Genomic DNA, 19,053 nt, shown 5'->3' on the forward strand with positions numbered 1-19,053 from the left:
TTAGGGCATTAGAATATGAAAACATGTTATCTGAATGTTAATCTTTAAAAACATGGTTTAATTGGAAATCTGAACTTGAGGCAGACAGATTTTTTTTGTCTCTAAAGCTTAGATCCACAAAGTTAGTTTAGTTTTGACCCTGATCAGGACTGAGGATGAAAATAGCCCAAGAAAGGAAAAGCACAACTGACATTTACTGAGCATGTACAATGGGCTCGGGGTAGTGTTAAGTGCTTTAAATGCATGATCTTATTTTTTTCCCCCAGGAACATGAATCAAACACGGTAGGTTGAAAGGGTAAATGAGAAAAATACATTTCAGTATTCACCCGAGGAGTCCAATTCTATTTTGTGGGAAGGCCGGGGTGACCAAATACAGGCAGGCCAATCTAGAGAGGTATTCCAGTTTTCTGTAGAACAGATCTCAAGCTTCAGAAATGCCAACGCAGGCTAGTGAAATATCAAGCGAGGGGGATAGCCCAGATGAGAGCTCAAGCCATTTTCAGCAGTAAACTCCAGTAGGTATAAATGCCTGGCTTAGAAAGATTTTCAGCCCAAGTTCCTACCAGGGAAGAAGATACAGTTTTGAGAAAGAGCTGGACTCCCTGTCCTTTTCCTGGAGTTAGTTGAGGAGGGCAAACCTGGGGAGGACTCAAACTCCTGCAGCCAGTTTGAACCTGCTGCATTAGTTTAGCTATGCAGGTACCAAATCGCGACATTTCAGGTGCTTCCCTGATGTTCGCAGATGGCATGTCCTTTAAGAAAGGGAGAGGAGAAGTTAAGAACCCTTCTCCATAAAGCTCTTTGCTTATCCCACTAGGCCTGTTGGTAGTCTGGCCTTAGTGTTTCTAGGAGAGGGTGGCAGTGTTGAGGGATTCATCTGGAGCGTCTGTCAACCAGCCTCCATCTTCTTGCCCGGCTTTAGCACTCAATCCATTACCTCATACTTGACACTGATTTGCCAATAGCTCATGTAACTGGGGAAGTTCCCCTGGTCAGTGGCTTCTCTCTGGTAGCTCCTTTTCAGTCTCCTCCAGGGCCTGTTTCTCTGCCTATCCTTTCAACGTCTGGCATTCTCTAGGGCTCCATCCTCAGCCTTCTTCTCACTCTCTACACTCCCTGCTGCTCCACGTTGCCTCAACCTCGGCACTGTCGACAGTGGGGCTGGATAATCCTTTACTGGGTGAGTGGTGGTGGTGCTGGGGGCTGTCCTGCACGTTGTGGGAAGTTTAGTAGTATCTCTGGTCTCCTCCCACTAGACGCCAGGGGCAGCCTACCCCCTACCCCACTGTGATAATCAATAAGGTCTCTAGATATTGCCAACTGCCCCCTGGGGGACAAAGTTGCCCTGGGTGGAAAACCACTGTTCTACTCTCCTCTCTGGCTTCAGGGACCACCTAGATGTCAGTGGCTTCCAAATCCAGACCTCTAGGCCTGCTGGTCTCTGGAAGTGTTTATCCAACTGTCCCCTGGGAATTTCCACCTGTGTATCCCACAGTCATCTCAAAATCGGCCAACCCTAAACTGAATTTATCTTCTCTCACTCCGGGCTGAACTCCCAGTGGTCCAAACCAGAAACCTCTTCCTCCGAGTCTAAATCCTTCCCCCTTGTTCCCAACTCTTCTACCCATTGCATTTCTACGACCACGGCCTTAGCTCTCGTCTGGACTGCAGCAGTGTCTTCCTCCTTCTCCCTGCCCTCTGCCTTGCCCTGCCATTCTCCACACTGACCTGGGGGGGGCTTCCTAAGGCATATCCCTGATGATGCTCTCCCTAGCTTTACATTTATGGATGGCTCCAACAACCCCGGTATTACTAACTAATCCTTAAAAAGGTTTTCAAGGCCTTGAGTGATCTGGCTCTGGACTACCTTCTGCTTCATACTTGAACCCAAATATCACACTCATTTTCTCTTGTCGCTGCATCTGTCTCTCATACAGGAACGCTCTCTCCCACTTTCACCTGCCTCATGCTTCTTCATCCCTGAAAGGCAGATCTAGTGAAAAGACTCTATAAACTTGGAAAGCAAGGCTTTGTTTTTGGTTTTTAAACAGTTGTTTTCTTTCTTCTTGATTCTGTACTATAGATCCTAACATTATACCAACATAAACCCAATTAACTTTCTTCTTGATGATCCTAAACTCCCAGACACACAAACCTCTAGGCTTGTGGTATTGTCAAGTGATGAGCGAGGGGAGCAGTCTCACCGCAAATGGGGCCTCCAGGCATGTCCCTGAGTCCTCAGCCCAAGAGCAAGGGCCTATTTTCTAGTCCCCCAGGCTCTATACGGGGAGTGGGGGACTGCCAAACGGCCATGATAAATGACTGGTGTCATTTCTTCAGGAAGGAACCCTTTTTTCCATTTTTAATTTGGAGTTAGCAGGTGGCAATTTTGATAAAGGGACAGGGTACCTGCTGCACAGCAAGTGCTGAGGCCCTGCTTTCCCGACCTCGACCTCGAGCTCATCCCCCAGAGTTGGTTACACGTTGAATACTCAAGTTAGCAGAGAAACATTTCCCTTCTCATCGCTCCCCCCGCCGCCCCCCTTAAAACACGGATGCCCGTCAGGATGCTAGTGGCACCGCTGCCACTGCATTTCCTGTTGGCAGCAGAGAGCAAGTGAAAACAGAAGCTGCAGCGGGCAGCGGCCCGGGCACAAATAGCTCCCGCACGATTCACCGGAGCTTCCCCAGGGCCCAGGGCCCGGCTCCCAGGCCTGATCCCCAGAGCCGTAGAGGCCGCCGCCGGGACCGGCAGCAACTTGGCCCAGACCGCAATCGGGCACAGTGCGAGAGAGCTCCGCGCCCCGCTTCTCTCGGGCTGCTCAGCGACCCTCGGGCTCGAGCTGGGCCTCGGGGGGCGGCGGGCGCGGCGATGCCGGGACGCGCTCTCCTCCGCGTGGCACGCGGGGCCCTGGGCGCCTGGCTGCTGGGCGGCCTCTGGGTCTGGGCGCTGAGTGGCCTCTGCGGCCTGGGGGCGGCGGCGCCGGGGCCCGGGGCCGGGGGCTCCCCGAGGGCTCAGCGCCCGTGCCAGGCGCCGCAGCAGTGGGAGGGGCGCCAGGTGCTGTACCGGCAGAGCACCGGGCGCTACAGCCGCGCCCTGCTCTCCTACGACGGGCTCAACCAACGCGTGCGGGTGCTGGACGAGAGGAAGGCGCTGATCCCCTGCAAGAGGTACGCGGGGTGCCGGGGCGCGGGGCGTGGGGTGGCGAGGCCCGGGGAGGGCGAGGTCGCGGGGTTTCCAGCCGCTCGCGTCACTTCCCTCCTCTCCAAGACAAACTTCGCCGAGAGGATCGCTTGGGGACAACACAGTCGGGGGCTGGGTGGCGGCTGGGCCCACTGGGGGCGGCCTGCTAGCGGGCACTCAGTGAGATCCCGCGGGGCGGTGGACGGTGAAGAAATGACCGGCCGGGCGCTCCAGGCCCAGGTTCGCCCAAGCTCAAAGGCTGCTGAGTCAGCCTCCTGGCTCCTGGTGCCCCCTTCAGCCTAGGGCGTGTCTTCTGCACTATCTCAGCTCTTCCAGGAGCCATCTGAGAGGAGGACAGGCAGATTTTTTTTTTTTTTTTAACATTTTAAAGGAATGTGACAATACTGCAAAAGGTGTGTGGAATCAGTTAAAAAAAATAAACTCATCACTGTGTCATAACCATTAAAATTTCGGTCTACTCCCTTAAATTTTCTTTTAAGCAAGTTTTACATTCTGTAATCAAAAATCCTATGTCTATCTTTTTTATATAACACGATCTCTTATGTGTTCTTACTTACCATTTTATTAGTTGGCCCTACCTATTTTTAATGGCTGCACAATATTCCACAGAGGGGTTATGCTACAATGTTTTTTAACCACTGGTCTGATCATTCACCTTTCTGAATCTCATGTGACAAAGGACACTCTCTTTCTGAGACCTCAGCTTGGTTCTGACCTCTTTAAGACCTGATTTCTATTTTGGGATCACCACCTGTCAATTGCCCCCCGTTCCTGTTTCTCTGTGTGTGTTCTTCCCAGGGTTATGCTGGCCTCTTCGTATGGCATTTGCATCATTAGGAGGTGCTACGTGAACGTCCATAGTTTAAGGCTCCAGTGGGCAGTAAGATGTGGGGCAAATTTGATATCATTTTACCTAAAAGCATTTGTCCAAGTATTAGGCATCTTGAAGACAGTATGGAAGTGCCGGAACCCTTCAAAGGAGTATATTCGAGAATGCAAAATAGTGCATGATGACTGTAAACCATGAATGCTGAGGAGGCCTGGGGCAGCCGAGTCATCGTGGTGGACTGGGAGTATCTGTTCTCTTTCAAGAACAGGAATGTTTTCTGTCAAGTGTCGAAGGTCTTTGTAATAATAATAGCAACAACCAACATTTGGGTACTTGTTATGTATGTACCAGGCATGGTGCTGAAGACGTTCCACATACCATATGATTTAGTTTAAATCTCACAACAACTTGACAATGCAGGTTTTTGATCTCCAGTTTACGGACAGAGAATCTGGGGTTGAGGGAGATTAGACAGCTTTCTTAAGATCAAGGGCTGGGACTTGAGGAAACTGAGTGGATTCTGACATCTATGATGTAACAGGCTCTTGTCTGTTCATTCATTCTTTCAACGTGCATTTTTTCGTGTCAGGCATTTTGTATAGTCAGAGTGAGTCCTGGGCTTCAGGGAGGTCGTGGTCTGGGGGTGGAGTCACGTCATTAAGAATTCCCATACAGTGGGGTGAAGGGTGAGCTGGGCACGAGAGCACCTCAGACAGACACCTAACCCAGGCTTCCTGGAGGAGGTGGGACAGGAGTGAGTCCCCAAACCCCCGGACGAGCTGACCATTAGAGGGAACGAGGCATGGAGGGCAGACTGGTCCAGGGGGAGGCGGGTGTATTCCAGGACATCCTGCCACAGGCAGGGCAGAGAATATTCCAAGAACTGCAGGCCAATCACTATTAGACTGAAGCCTGGAGTATGGCGGGAGGTTGGGGACCCAGGGAAGGATATTTAAGCAGTGGAATGCCGTGATTGGATTTTATAAAGAAAACTGGTTGTGTGGTTGAGAATAAAGAAAAACAAGAGAAGAAGCCGAAACGTGACCTAGGAGATGTCTGTAGAGAGAGCCAGGTGAAAGACGGGGAGTGGCAATGGTGATGGTGAGAAGTGGACGCATTAGGGAAGTATTGAGGATATTGAAGAGGCTTACTGAAGGAGGTGCAAATGATTAGACGCTATGCTGCAGGGTGGTGAGGGGGAGGGAACAGTCATTTTTGGCTTCGGAAGCTTACAGTACTGATGGCATGAATAGATGGGGATGCTGTTCGCTGAGATGGGATTTGGCTTTCTGCAATCCTGATAAAGGGTCAAGCGCTACTCTTTGTGTTCGTTGTTGTGAGGCCTTGTACGGTAGTGGTGTACTGATGAGTAGTCATGTCGAAGGTGGACTGAGATGGCCCAAAGCACACCGCTGACACAGAGGAGTTTGGCCAGGACAAGGATAGGGCTCATGGCTGCCCCCCAACCCCGCCCCAAGGTAGTATTTTCACAATGTAAGGGATTAGGCTTTAGAGTCAGATAAATCTGCCTCTGAATTCAGATTCCTAGTGTGGGTCTTTGGGTAAGTTACTAGATGGGAATACTACTAATGCCTAATGTATTGCTTTGTTGTGGGGATGAAATGAGTTCACGTATGAATAGCACATAGTGCAGTGGTCTGACACATAGTACGAAAGGTGCTCAGCACGCGGCCCCAGCTATCCCCATGGCCACCGCCATCATCGCCATCCTGGTGAAGGTACCGTGGGCCAGAGGCTCCCTGCCAGCCCTGTGGGCTCAGACAGTTGATCTGGTAGGACGCTCAAGGGCCCTTCCTTTGGGGCAGAGACTAGGAGCAAACACGCTCAGACGTTACACTGTATATTTCAGTGAGTGCTGCAGCTGGCATGGGGGCCAGAATTCTCAAGTCTGACTAGGTCATTCTCTCCCTGTAGGCAGACCTACGTGGAGAGCCAAATTCTAATCAGGAAGTTGTGAGCAAAGAGTTGGAGCAAATTCATGGAGTCTAATGATTGCCTGCTCTAGGCTAGGCCGTGTGCTCAATGTTGAGCTTTCCATCATGCATAAGACAGGCCAGCCCAGCGTAATCAGGCTAAGATAAAGTGGGGCATCATTGTTACCAGAGTGGTGCCTTGTCGCTGATTCTATGCTACCCCAATGCTGCTGGTCCAGACTCCGTCCACTCTGCACCGGGCCTTGGAGGGTACTGCTCAGGTTGTCTTAGCAATCCTTCTTCTATGACTCCATGATCAATTAATATAGTCTTCAGATATGTGTATTATATCTTTAATGGGGTCACAGCCAAATCTTGCTGGACTAGAAGCTTTTTTGTCCCCATGTGGTGATTTGTTTCTTTCTTTCTTTAACTCAGGTATAGTTGATTTACAATGTTGTGTTAGTTTCTTGTGTACAGCAAAGTGATTCCATTATACATACATATATCCATGTTCTTTTTCATATTCTTTCCCATTATGGTTTATTACAGGATACTGAATATAGTTCCCTCTGTCCATGGGGTGATTTCTCATTTCTTTGCCCTGATCCATCAAGTGTTGATTTCACAGTTTAGCTTTTAGAAGGCCATTTTATTCCCCATCTTTCCAATTGCTTGGCAAGGTTCTGTCTCACAGTCCCATCTCTGGCCCTAAGTCAGACGTAGAAAAGAATGTTTAGTACATAAATGCGTTTTTAAGCTCTTTAAATGTAGACTTGTTGGAACAAACTCAGAAACTTTTTCAGGTATTAGCAGTCTGGCCAAGAAACCAGATGTTATTTGAAGAAAATATGGATGGGTTGTCTCTTCATATTTATTTATAAGTTGAGAAGTAGTTTTAGAATTGGATCAACTTCTTAAGATTTTTATTTTGCATCCAGTCAGTTATGGAAAGTCCCACTGATAGTTACTGTGGAATGACTAGAATTTTCCAGGCTTTCTTCTCCCTGAGATGATGGAAAAGATTAAATAACCTTACAAGCTTCAGATAAGACAAGCCTTAGCAGAGAATGGGAAATATTAGTAATTGATACTATTTCATTTTCTGCTTCCAACTGTCTTTCCTATAAACTCACAAGTATTACATTTGGAAGACTGAAGGAAAAGCAAGATTACTTTGTATTTCAGTAACATAGTGAACTTTATGGGAGAAGCAATGTAGATACTGAATGAATTTTTTTAGGTTACCAGTAACTTGCTGCTCCCATTTACAAGATGGTGGATTGGGAATTGGAATTAATGAAGCAGAGTGAGCAGAGAAGCATTAAGAGGACATGCATTGGTAAATTAGGAATATATCCTAGAAGACTGCTCAACTACCAATCCTACATGTTTGGGGATTTTTTTTTTTTTTGGTAAAAGATTTAAAAAATATGTCTTAAATAGAGTGACAAGTAGATTCTTATTCAAATTCTGATTAGTTCATCTCTGTCTCAATGTTTCCAGACCATTCTGTTTCTTGGAGAACAGAATATAATTTCTCTATTCTTAGAGAAAACCACCTAGTGTAGTGGAGAGAGCATGGACATCCATTTAGACAGTCGTGGGATGCCAAACATGGCTTCTAATTCTGGCTTCACCTCCACAAGGTCCTTTGCTTCTCAGAACGTCAATGTTTTTCATCTTTTAATTTGATTTTAATGATATCTATAATGTTTATACTAAATAATGTTTAGGAATTCTTCCTTAAAAGCTAGGTACAGATAAGATTAAATGATACCATGAGAGCACTACCTGTACTTTTATTATATTAGGCTGATTCCTGTTTCTACCAAGATGCAATGAACTTGACATACATTCTAAATGTTTTCTCAACTTGTCCCTTTGTGTAGACAAATCAGAGTTCCTTTTCTTCCTTCTTTTCACCTAAGCTTGTGTTCATGGGTAGAGAAGAGCAAGGCTGCCTTTAAATGCTTTGGCTCCAAACTCAGAAGGCTGTCCTCTCCATGGAGCCTCCCTGTATACTAAGGGGTTGAATAGGACTGCTTACAGAAGTGCCCCTCCAAGGATCTGCTGTGGAGGATTAATTCCAAGGAGTGTCATCACACCAGGCAACTTCGACAATCATATGTGTTTGAGAATCAGGGTTAGGTTTTTTTTCCTCCAAATATACAATTTTATTTGGAAACTATCTCACACTTACAGAAAAGTTGCAATTATAGTCCATAGCCATTTTTTCCCCGGAATCATTTGAGAGTGAGTTGCCAACTTGATATCCCCAGGAGCCCCAATACTTCAGTGTGTATTTCTTACAAACAGGGCCATTGACCTGCCTAACTGCAACACAACCATACAAATCAGGAAATTAACATGCACTAATTTCTACCATCTGAAATTCAGGTCTCATTCAAATTTTTCCACTTGTGCTTTTTATGTTCTTATAGCAGAAGGACCCAGTTTATATTCAAGCATGGCATTTAAATGTTGTGTCTTTTTAGTCTCCTTCTGTTTGGAACAGCTCCTCATTCTTTCTTGCACGTCAATGCAGGCCAGTTATTGGGTAGAATGTTCCTTGCTTTGGGTTTGTCTGATGCTTCCTCATAATTAGATTCAAGTTATTCACTGACGGTAGGAATGGTAGGACTGTCACATCTGGATGTTTACTTTGATGACTTGATTACTGATGTCTGCATGGTTTCTTCAGTATGAAGTGACACTTTTATACTTTGTAATTCATAAGTATTTTATAGCCAGAGATTTTAGGACCATGTACCTATCCCATTCTTCACTGAAGTTTCAAGGTATTCATTTGTTTATATCAGCATGGACGCTAGGATGCTCACTGAATTGCATTTGCTCTCATTGTTTATTTGATGTTCAAATTGTCCCAGATTTGGCCAGTGGGAACCTCTTCAAGTTGGCTTCTATGTTCTTTTGACAGGTCTCCCTTATTCTTTGAGCACTTCCTTGCTTTCTGGCAAGATATTCCAAGATCATCTGTACTTTCCCTGCCAGAGTCTTGGAATAAGCCATTTCTCAAGAAGCTCTGGTTACTTTTACTGGAGAATAATATTTGGAAGCCTAGGTCCCTGGTCTAGTTGTGCTCATGGCTCTTGAGTGGCACTGCTTCCAGGCCCCTTCACTGGACAAAGCAAGATGATGTAGGTTTGAATACATACATATGCACATACACACACAGAGTCACTAACACATACATACAAACATTTATATCTACATTTATTTCTAAGCTTCCAATTCTAATACATAGAGATATTTATACTGATATCTCTAATTCTGATCCACCACCACATGGATCATTCTAGTTTACTCCTGTTCATTGTTCGTACCTCCCTTTTTAGGGCGTGAGAAAACTGGATGCCTTTATTCAACTGCAGTAGGTAACCAGTCAGGCATTGCTATGGTACCCCCCTCCCTACATGGATGCCTTCCTCTTGGGCTCTGCACCCCAGGCCAGGCCATGCAGACACCTACCTTGCTTGGCCCTGTCTAAAGGCTTTAGACTAAATTGTTTAATAAGGGGAAGGGAAGGTCAGGTTACATTTTTTTATATGTTTTTCTTTTGGATTTCTTGGGGCAACATCATCATAAATCCTCAGGGACATGAATTAGTGTGAAATGTTCAACAAATTTATTTGATCCCGAGCCCTGCTTTGCATGGATTGGGCTCTCATTTGACGAAATCCTGACTTTCAGAATTTCAGAAAAATTACTCCTTTGCCCTTACTCCCTCCTCTTGGTCTCCGATAACTGGAGCCAGTATTTTCTTTTATTGGCTCAGGAAGTTTGACTGCTTGTGGCATTCTGATCCTCGAAAAATAAACCATGCTGATTTGCAATACTGAGTTTTTCTTCAAGAAAGAGATTTTACTGGAAGCACATAAAGTTTGCTTTAAGAGTCTTAATTCTGTGGGTCTACTGACCCTGGATTTCAGAGGGTTGATGTTGGGATGTGGAAAAAGTGGGCAGTGAGGAAAAAGAAGTTCCAAGGAAGATAAGCCCAGGAGAGTAGAGGGACTGGTGGGATAGGACACTAACTTATAAAAAGAAGCCAGAGGTGGTCACCATACTGCTCTGAAAACATCTTTATTTCTCTCCATTAACCTTGAATTGTTTCTTCCTGATTCTGACCTCAAAGATGGTGGTCAGGGGCAAAGTGCCCAAAGATCTGAAAATGTTCCACCAATTAGTGGTTTGTTTTTCCTGGAATAAATGTGATAGGCTTATATATCCCCAATTCCAGTAAAAATCTTCTATTTTTCCCCTTTATAATTTATTTTATTTTACCCAGCTTTCAAGAAAAAAAAATCTTCTCTTGATCTTACTAACTGAAACCCCATTCTCCCCTTCTATTTAAAGCAAATCTCATGCTAACTCCAATTGCTGTCCTCCCATGCTCTCTTGGACCCCCTCCAATCAAACATTGATCATCACAGCTCTACTGAAGCAGTTCTGGTCAAGGGCAGTACACTCCACATTACTAATCAAGTGATCTTTTATCTGGTCTCATTTTACTGTTGGTCATTTCCTCCATCTTGAAGTATTTTCTTCATGTAGCTTTCAGGACACTATGCTTTTCTAGTTCCTCTCCTTCCACCTCATTTCCTTACCTTCTCAGCCTCCATTGCTCTTTCTCCTCTTCTCTTGGATCATTAATGGTGGAATGTTCCAGGGTGCAGGCTTCCCATCCCTTTGCTTTTCTGTCTCTACCCCTGTTTTGGTGATGTCATCTAGATCATGGAGTCAAATGCCATCCTTACCTGAAGGACTCGCACATGTGCATGTCCAGCCTAGAGCTCTCTCCTGAACTCTGCGTTCATATATCCAGCTGCTTGGTTGAGTTCTTCTTTTGGATCTCTAATAGCTATCTCAAACTCAGCATGTCCAAAATTAATGCCTCCCCTGCAAACAAACAAATAAACAAACAGAAGTTATTCCCCTTGCAGTTTTCTTTACCTCAGCTAATAACAACTCCAGTTGCTCAGGATCAACCCTTGATTTCTTTTTCTCCCACTGGCCACAAGTAAACCAGAAGCAAACTCTATTGACTCTAATTGTGATATAGACCCAGACTTGCAGACCAGAATCTGACCACACCTTTGCTGTCATCCTGGTCCAAACCTTCATCATTCTTGCAATAGCCTCCTAGCGGGTCCCTACTTCTGCCCTTGCTCCCTTTAGTCTGTTCTGAACATAGCAGCCCGAGTGATTCTGCTAAAAATTGTTGTATCATGTCTCATGTCTGCTCAAAAACCCTCCTGTGCCTTTCTGTGTCTCAGAGTAAATGTTTTTGCAAGGACTTGACCACCCTGTGGGATCTTGCCCCCCGACCCCTTCCACACCTTGTCTTTGACCTCTTCACTCCATCGTCCATCCATCCTCACCTCATTGCCAGCTCACTCACTCCAGCCCATGGCCTCAGCATTCTCACTCCTTTGGCACTTGTGTTGTTGATTCCTCTACCTAGAAAGCCTTTTCCCTAAAAAGCTGTATGGCCCACCCCCAAATTAGACTGTCCCTTCTCTCCACATTTTCATACATCCCACCTCACTGCCTTTTATGTTCAAGATATTTACCTACTATTTAATATTTTTATTAATATTTTATTAACATACTATTTAATTTAATTAAAATTTTTAACGTCTGTTCCCTCATATCCAAAGTAAAGCTCCATAAGTTCCAGGATTTGTCTCTGGTTGTTGCTGTATTTCCAGCACCATAGAACAGGCCTGACTAAATTTTTTTGAATGAGGGAATGAGTAACAATGATACATAGTCATTGTAAACGGATATCTAAAATACAGATATGCAAAGAGAAAAAAGTAAAAATTATCCATAACTGCCAAAGTGATAATGACTACTGGTAACATCTTCTAAATATCCTAAGAGATTTTTAGATGCAAAATGTACATACTGTAGTCCATACTGTTTTATAATAGGCTGTTTTTCATTTAATAATATTGTGCAAGCTCATCCATACTGACTAGTCTGCTTGTATCACCTTTGAGCTCCTGGCTTCTCCTCATTCAGGTCTTAGCCCATCACCTTCTCAGAGGGGCCTTCTGTGACTTTCCAACAAAGCCCTCCCCACCAGCCACTCTCCATCACATCTCGTTCTGTTTCCCTTAGGACACTATCACTGAGTGACATTGTCTTGTGTCTGTCTTCCCTGGAGAGGAGAACTTGATCTGTCTGGTTTACTACCAAAAGCCCAGCACCTAGAAGTGCTTGGCACATAGTAAGTCTCAGTAAATGTGTGTTGAATGAATAAATACCATTTTTATGACTTTTGGATTTCTAGCATCATACATGTTCATGGTGGAAAATCTAGATAACAGAGAAGAGCAAAATAGAGTAAAGAGAGTCCTGTTGTCCAGGATTAACAACCCTTATATATGTGCTTCTGGATTTTTAATTTCTATTTCTGTATATACAATTCTAAAATTAAAGTGGAAACATGCTTTGTGATTTTTTAATTTAACAAAACATTGTACATATTTCTCATGCCACTAGGTAAATTTTAACAGAATCATTTTTAATGACTGCATGGTATTCTGGCTAATGGATGGAACAGAGTTTCTGTGAACAGTCCCTTATAGGGGAGAGTTGTTTCTTTTTCTCTTTATTTATTTGGTTGCACTGGGTCTTAGTTGTGGCAGGCAGGCTCCTTAGTTGTGGCAGACGGGCTCCTTAGTTGTGGCTCACCAGCTCCTTAGATGTGGCATGAAGACTCTTAGTTGTGGCATGCATATGGGATCTAATTCCCTCACCAGGGATCGAACCCGGGCCCCCTGCATTGGGGGCGTGGAATCTTAACCACTGTGCCACCAGGGAAGTCCCCAGTTATGTTTCTTTCCCCTCTATTTTTCACTAGTATAAACAACTACATGTATGACCTTGTATTTGTGTGCAATTATATGTGTACCACTTTAAAAATATTTTGGATAGATTCTTCGATAAGAAAATGATTGAAAAGGGATTGCACATTTATAAATTTTTGACAACTTTGCTCTTCAGGAAGGTTGTTCCAGCTGATATTTCAACTGGCAGAATATGAATGTTCATGTTTCCCACACTCACACCTATAAGGAGCCTAATTATTTTTAGTGATTTCAAATATGATAAACAAGAAACTGAAGGGCAAAATGACATACCTGCAGTGATGTCACACCCCCTTGTCATGAGTCTCACTCTAAAGTGAATGCCTCTAATTTGTCACACTTAAGTCTCTTACTGGCTGCTGGTTTAACAAAGATACACTATCATGTTCAGTAAATATTTTTCTGACCTATATTATAAAGAATTTATTCTAATCAGAATGAATCTTAGACTTCCCCAACCTAGTGACTTGTACTAATAGATTGCCTGACATTAAACCATCTTTGCATTCCTGAAATAAATTCCAATTTATTATTATGCATTATTCTTTCAATAGTCGGCTTGATTTGTTAATATTTAATATTTGTTTTTAATCTATAGCCATAATTTAGCTTGATCTATAGTTTATATTTTTGTGTTTTCTATACTTTAAATGTCAGGGTTTTCATAGCTTTGTAAAATAATTGGCAAGCTTTCTGTATTTCTCCATGCTCTATAGTCTTGAGGTTGGAAAAAACTGAGTCATGAAACCATGTGGACCCAACTCCTTTTGAAGAAGTAACTCTTTGATCTCTTTTTAAGATCAAACATCTAAAATGTCACTAGACTATTGTAAGAATTTTTTTTCTGGTTATTGACCTGCTTACCTTTCTGCTTAAGTCTTAGTTTTGGTTGTTTATATTTTCCTAGAAAATCTTTTATTTCATCAAGATTCTATTTATCATCATAACACATTTGTACATAATATTTATTTCTTTTTTAAAATGTCTTTATTGGAGTATAATTGCTTTACAATGGTGTGTTAGTTTCTGCTGTATAACAAAGTGAATCAGCTATACATATACATATATCCCCATATCCCCTCCCTCTTGTGTCTCCCTCCCACCCTCCCTATCCCACCCCTCTAGGTGGACACAGAGCACCGAGCTGATCTCCCTGTACCATGCGGCTGCTTCCCACTAGCTAACTGTTTTACATTTGGTAGTGTATATATGTCCATGCCACTCTCTCACTTCGTAACAGCTCACCCTTCCCACACCCCTTGTCCTCAAGTCCATTCATAATATTCTCTTAACTCTTAAAAAACTTCACCTTATCTATCAATATCCCCTTTTCTTCCCAATATTCTATATTTGTATTTTCTATCTTTTTCCTCAGAATTACACTTTAACAATAAGCTAATGGATACGTGTGACGGTTTTATGGTTTATTATTCCCTTATATTTTACATCTTATTTCTTCTTTGTTAAGGATAATTTTTGAGAATTAAATTACAGTGCCTACCCAAATTTTGAAAAGTTTTAAAGCAGGGTTATAGTGGAGCATATACTCCACTACAGGTAGGAGGTCATGCCATGACCAATGGATCACCCAGGTTCCTTTCATCCATGAGCTACTCTCAGCTCTTCTCTCATCAAACACTGCCTTCAGTGTTTCTCCTGCTCCTCAGTCTCAGGTTTGGAGAATTTCCCCCAGTATGGGCATTGGAAGTTTCCCCAGCACCAGTGGTTTTCTTCAGAAGCAGTGCATCTTGAACCGAGAGGCCATCTGAAGAATCAGACCCTAGCAGGGTGACTATGTTGCCCTCAGACCTTCCAAAGAAAGGAGAAACTCTTGGGATAGATGGCCCCCAAACAGAAGAAGCAGCTGCTCCTGGACAAAAAGGCTGCAGTGGCTTGGATGACCCCTGCCCCTTCACAGAAGGCTGCTCTTATTGTGGCTTAAAGTTAGGTCTACTGGGAAAGGTCCAGAGTGTGAGCTCTGCCAGTGAGTGAGGACCGTCTTCTGGGTTTCAAACTTCTCATTGTATCTTCACATGGTGGAAGGGGCCAGCTAGCTCTCTGGGGACTCTTTTATAAGGGCACTAATCCCATTCATGTAGGCTCCACCCTCATGACCTAATCACCTCCCAAAAGTCTCACTCCTAATACTCATCTTGGGCTTTAGGTTTTCAACATGAATTTGGGGGGAGGTAAAAACATTCAGATCATAGAACCCAGAGGATCTGCTGCTCTGGAGCATCTCAGAAGTTGCCAAGGAAGATGCTGGCAGATGGAAAGATGGTGGCACAGGGCCAAGGGGCATATCAGTTCCTAGGTCTGATGTAGCCTTGTCAGCTACAGGTGAGGTATAACTTATGAGGACTATATCTGATGTCATGAACCACCAGACTAGTTGGTGTGGCATCCAGAAGCAGCCATGGTGAATGCAAGGGCTCTGAGGTTGCTTGAAAATACTTTCAGGGAAGACTGTGGTGCGCAGAACCATCTGCATCGACTCCAAAGCTACTAAAACATTGCCCCCAAGTCCCTTACTGAGATACCTCTTATATCCTCTGGAACTGTAAGGCCTACTGCTCAGAGTGTCTCACCAAGAAGCCGATGACCCAGGATTCCAGGCTGGGAATGGCAGATGTTCTTCTGAGGAAGATGCTTGGGCCACCATGGAGCTATCTGAGCTGGCTGAAGTCAAGCAGAGACAGCATCTGCTTCAGAATCCCCAGGGCAACTCTTGGCAGAGGGGCCCTGGTGTAACTGGGGAGGCAGAGGCAGTAAAGTAGAGAAAGCCTGGGGAACAGAAGCTCTCACTTCAGGAGGAACAGGCAGCGGACCAGTGGAAATTCTACCAGCCTACACTCCTGGGAGCAAAGGACACTGGGGAGAGAATCCACCTCATATTTAATATCCATTGAGATGCCACGTCACGTGCTGTGTTCTGGTGTGGCTTATGTGTTTCCTCTGGATGTGGGAGTCCTCTCTCTCATATGAGCCCTTTGTTGCAGACTCTATTTTGGACAGTGATTCTTCTTGTAGCCCAGCACCAGGTATTGTCTGGCTCACCCCTGGGACCCCAGAGGAGCCACCCTCCTGAGGACTCAGTCCTCCTTGGGATTCACTTTTCAGGTGTCAGAACAGTTTCTTTTGTAAAGGATGAGTATTTATTTAGGTACCAGTCGGTATGTGGAAAAGAATTTAAAGTGTTTGGATGGTTTCTCGTCTTTCCTTATTTCACCACGCTGAGTCAAGCCTTTAAAAGGTCAACTTCTTCACTTGTTAAAACACAGAGGAATTTTTATAGTGTGTGTTTGTACAAACTGCTAAGTAGCTTTGCTACAAGGCCTCTGTTAAAAGAGAAACATAAATTATTTTACTCCTTTTATTATTCACTGAAATTTCTTTTATATTTATATTCACATTCACCTGACTCCTTGATTTTGATTCATGTTTTGGTCGGCTAGAGAATATACTCAATTAATTTTCTTCAGACAGGGTACTGCTGTGGTGGTGTAATTTCAGAAATTTTGAATGTCAGAGAAATTTCACTTTTTTTTTACATAATGATAATTTGGGGGTGTATACAATTCATTAGGTAATAATAGTATTTTTGCTCAAATTTTTTATGGCATTTAGACCTCTGTAAGAGAAGTCTGATACCAAAGTAATTTTGGTTTAGTTTTAACAATTTTTTTTTCTGCCCAAGTCTCTGTACGTTGTTTTCATTATCCTTGAACATTTTAAATTAAAAAAAATTTTTTTAATGGAAGTATAGTTGATTTACAATGATTTCGGGTATACAGCAAAGTGGCTCAGTTATATATACTCAGTTATATATATATATATATATATATATATATATATATATATATATATATATATATATATATATAAAATACACACATACATAAACATATATTCTTTTTCAGATTATTTTCCATTATAGGTTTTTATAAAATATTCTATATAGTTCCCTGTGCTATATGTCTTTTCGGTTATCTATTTTATATATAGTAGTGTGAATATCTTAATCTTTGAACTTTATTAACATCTCCTGGTTAATGCCCAGCTCTAGGGAAATTTCTGGAGGCTTGATACTCTCTGTCTTCTCTGTTCCTTGTAGAATATCTCTCTACTTAACATGTACTGGTTCTCTTACACCTGCCCCCCACATTTCTTATCTTTTCATTAGCCTTTTCATCACTTTTTCTGTGTTTTTACTTGAGTTCTGAAATAGTACCTTTTCATTCACTGCTTCTGTTTTTTGGTTTCTGGGTTTTTTCCCCCATATCCAGTCTGCTCCACGCTGCCTTCACTGCATTTTCTTTCTTTTTTTTTTTTTTTTTGAAGATGTTGGGGGTAGGAGTTTATTAATTAATTTATTTATTTTTGCTGTGTTGGGTCTTTGTTTCTGTGTGAGGGCTTTCTCTGGTTGTGGCAAGCGGGGGCCGCTCTTCATCGCGGTGCGCGGGCCTCTCACTATCGTGACCTCTCTTGTTGCGGAGCACAGGCTCCAGACACGCAGGCTCAGTAGTTGTGGCTCACGGGCCTAGTTGCTCCGCAGCATGTGGGATCCTCCCAGACCAGGGCTCGAACCCGTGTCCCCTGCATTAGCAGGCAGATTCTCAACCACTGCGCCACCAGGGAAGCCCTGCATTTTCTATTTTGATAATCATGTTTTTCATTGGAAAGCTATTCTTGTAGCCACACATTATTCCTTTTTTTCTTAAATTCAGTACCATCCCAAATCCCAGTGAAAGTGAAAAATAAGATTTATATTTTTGTTCTCTTAACTGTTAGCTGGAAAGGTCTTTGTGTGTTTATAGTTCAACATGGTGAGAACTGATATTTTTCTGCTGAAAAGCATAGTGCTGACTGTATGAACCTGACTATCCTTATACGCTCCCAACCTCCTTAATACCCCTGATACAAAGTTCTAGAAGTCACTGTGTACCATGGCAACATGGGTATCTCAGTACTAAAGAGGCTGTTTCTTTTAGTGGTGGTGAAAAAAAAAAGCCAGGTTGAACTATTGCCTCATGAGAAGGTTTTTTTATTATCTTCCATCAGATGAAAGACTATATGCCTACACTTTGCCAATATTCATTCAGATACATTTTTGAAACATAAAACTCTTCAATTTCTTGAGCACCCTTTTCTTCTTTTGAACTAGAATCCAAGCAGTTGAGGCCCATCACCTTACAGCCTTTTAAATTGCACACGTAATTATTCTTTGACTTTACTTTTCCTAGGGCTGCATTCTCAAGTAATTTAATTTTCCTTTTGTTATATGTGGTTGGCATCAGCCTGCATGATGAGTTGGTGTCTAACACAACAATTTTGAAATAGTGTTTTTCTTTTAAGTCTCATGATTACTGTAGGGTGTAACTCAATCTTGGTATACACCAGAATGTCAAGTGGCCGCAGCTCAATTCTTCCTGTGGAGAGTCAGAAAGCTGGCATGCATTACTAATCTATTATATTGCATATTAAACAAATCCAAAATTTGTCCAGTTTCTTCCATAAAAGCCAAAGTACTTTTGTAATCACAATATAATATTTGTCCACTCCCTTCTCTGTAATTTAGTATATCTTGGATGGCCAAGTACTTCTACATGGATGGGAAGAATCACTCCTTTCCCCTGTGAAAGGAGGCAAAGAATGTGGTATCAGTGAATTAGAATGAGTCTGGTTGGAGATCACATCTTGGGTTTGATTCTGGCACCATTATTTACTACTAAATTATGCTCTGAGCCTTATATTTTCTCATCTGTTTTTTAAAAAAAGAAAAAAGCTAATAACATGTCAGCCAGCTGAATTTGCCAGTCTGTAACTTCTGCCTTAGACGTTTTTCCTGACTACCCCAATTCAGGACAGAAAAACAGTTGCTTCTTGGCTGTGAAGGCAGTAGCTATTCGGGTTCATTTATGCCCAGGCCAGGATCTGGTATTTTGCGTTCTAGGATTAACCAAATCCTTGGGCCCTGCTCATTCTGGAAGGGAAGGCTTTCACAGACTTGTTATAAGGAATCCAATAGGTAATACCTACAAAATATTGGTTTTTACTTATTTCATGTAAGGTGCTTTCGGCTGCAGAAAATTTCACTGTCAGAGGCTTAAATTATAAGGATTTTTTTGTTTACCTCAGAATTCTGGTGATACGTGTCTGTAGGTTTGACTCAACAGTTTCACCA

General features: G+C 43.1%; 1 protein-coding gene and 1 long non-coding RNA gene across 2 annotated transcripts in view; one reads left to right on the top strand and one right to left on the bottom strand.

The window, feature by feature from the left end:
- The first annotated feature begins 2,583 nt into the window (after positions 1–2,583).
- The window catches only part of EPDR1 (ependymin related 1), a 42,348-nt gene continuing 25,878 nt past the window's right edge, over positions 2,584–19,053 (top strand). The window contains exon 1 of the mRNA XM_081244737.1: positions 2,584–3,173. Coding sequence (XP_081100863.1) covers positions 2,875–3,173 — 299 coding nt within the window. The 5' untranslated portion in view covers positions 2,584–2,874. The remainder of the gene's footprint in view (positions 3,174–19,053) is intronic.
- The window catches only part of LOC308622963, a 229,559-nt gene continuing 221,255 nt past the window's right edge, over positions 10,750–19,053 (bottom strand). Inside the window, exon 4 of the long non-coding RNA XR_014016713.1 lies at positions 10,750–10,890. This is a non-coding gene — a long non-coding RNA (uncharacterized lncRNA). The remainder of the gene's footprint in view (positions 10,891–19,053) is intronic.

Source organism: Mesoplodon bidens, assembly GCF_964165515.1.
Source record: "Mesoplodon bidens genome assembly, chromosome: 9".
Classification (NCBI taxonomy): Eukaryota; Metazoa; Chordata; class Mammalia; order Artiodactyla; family Ziphiidae; genus Mesoplodon; species Mesoplodon bidens.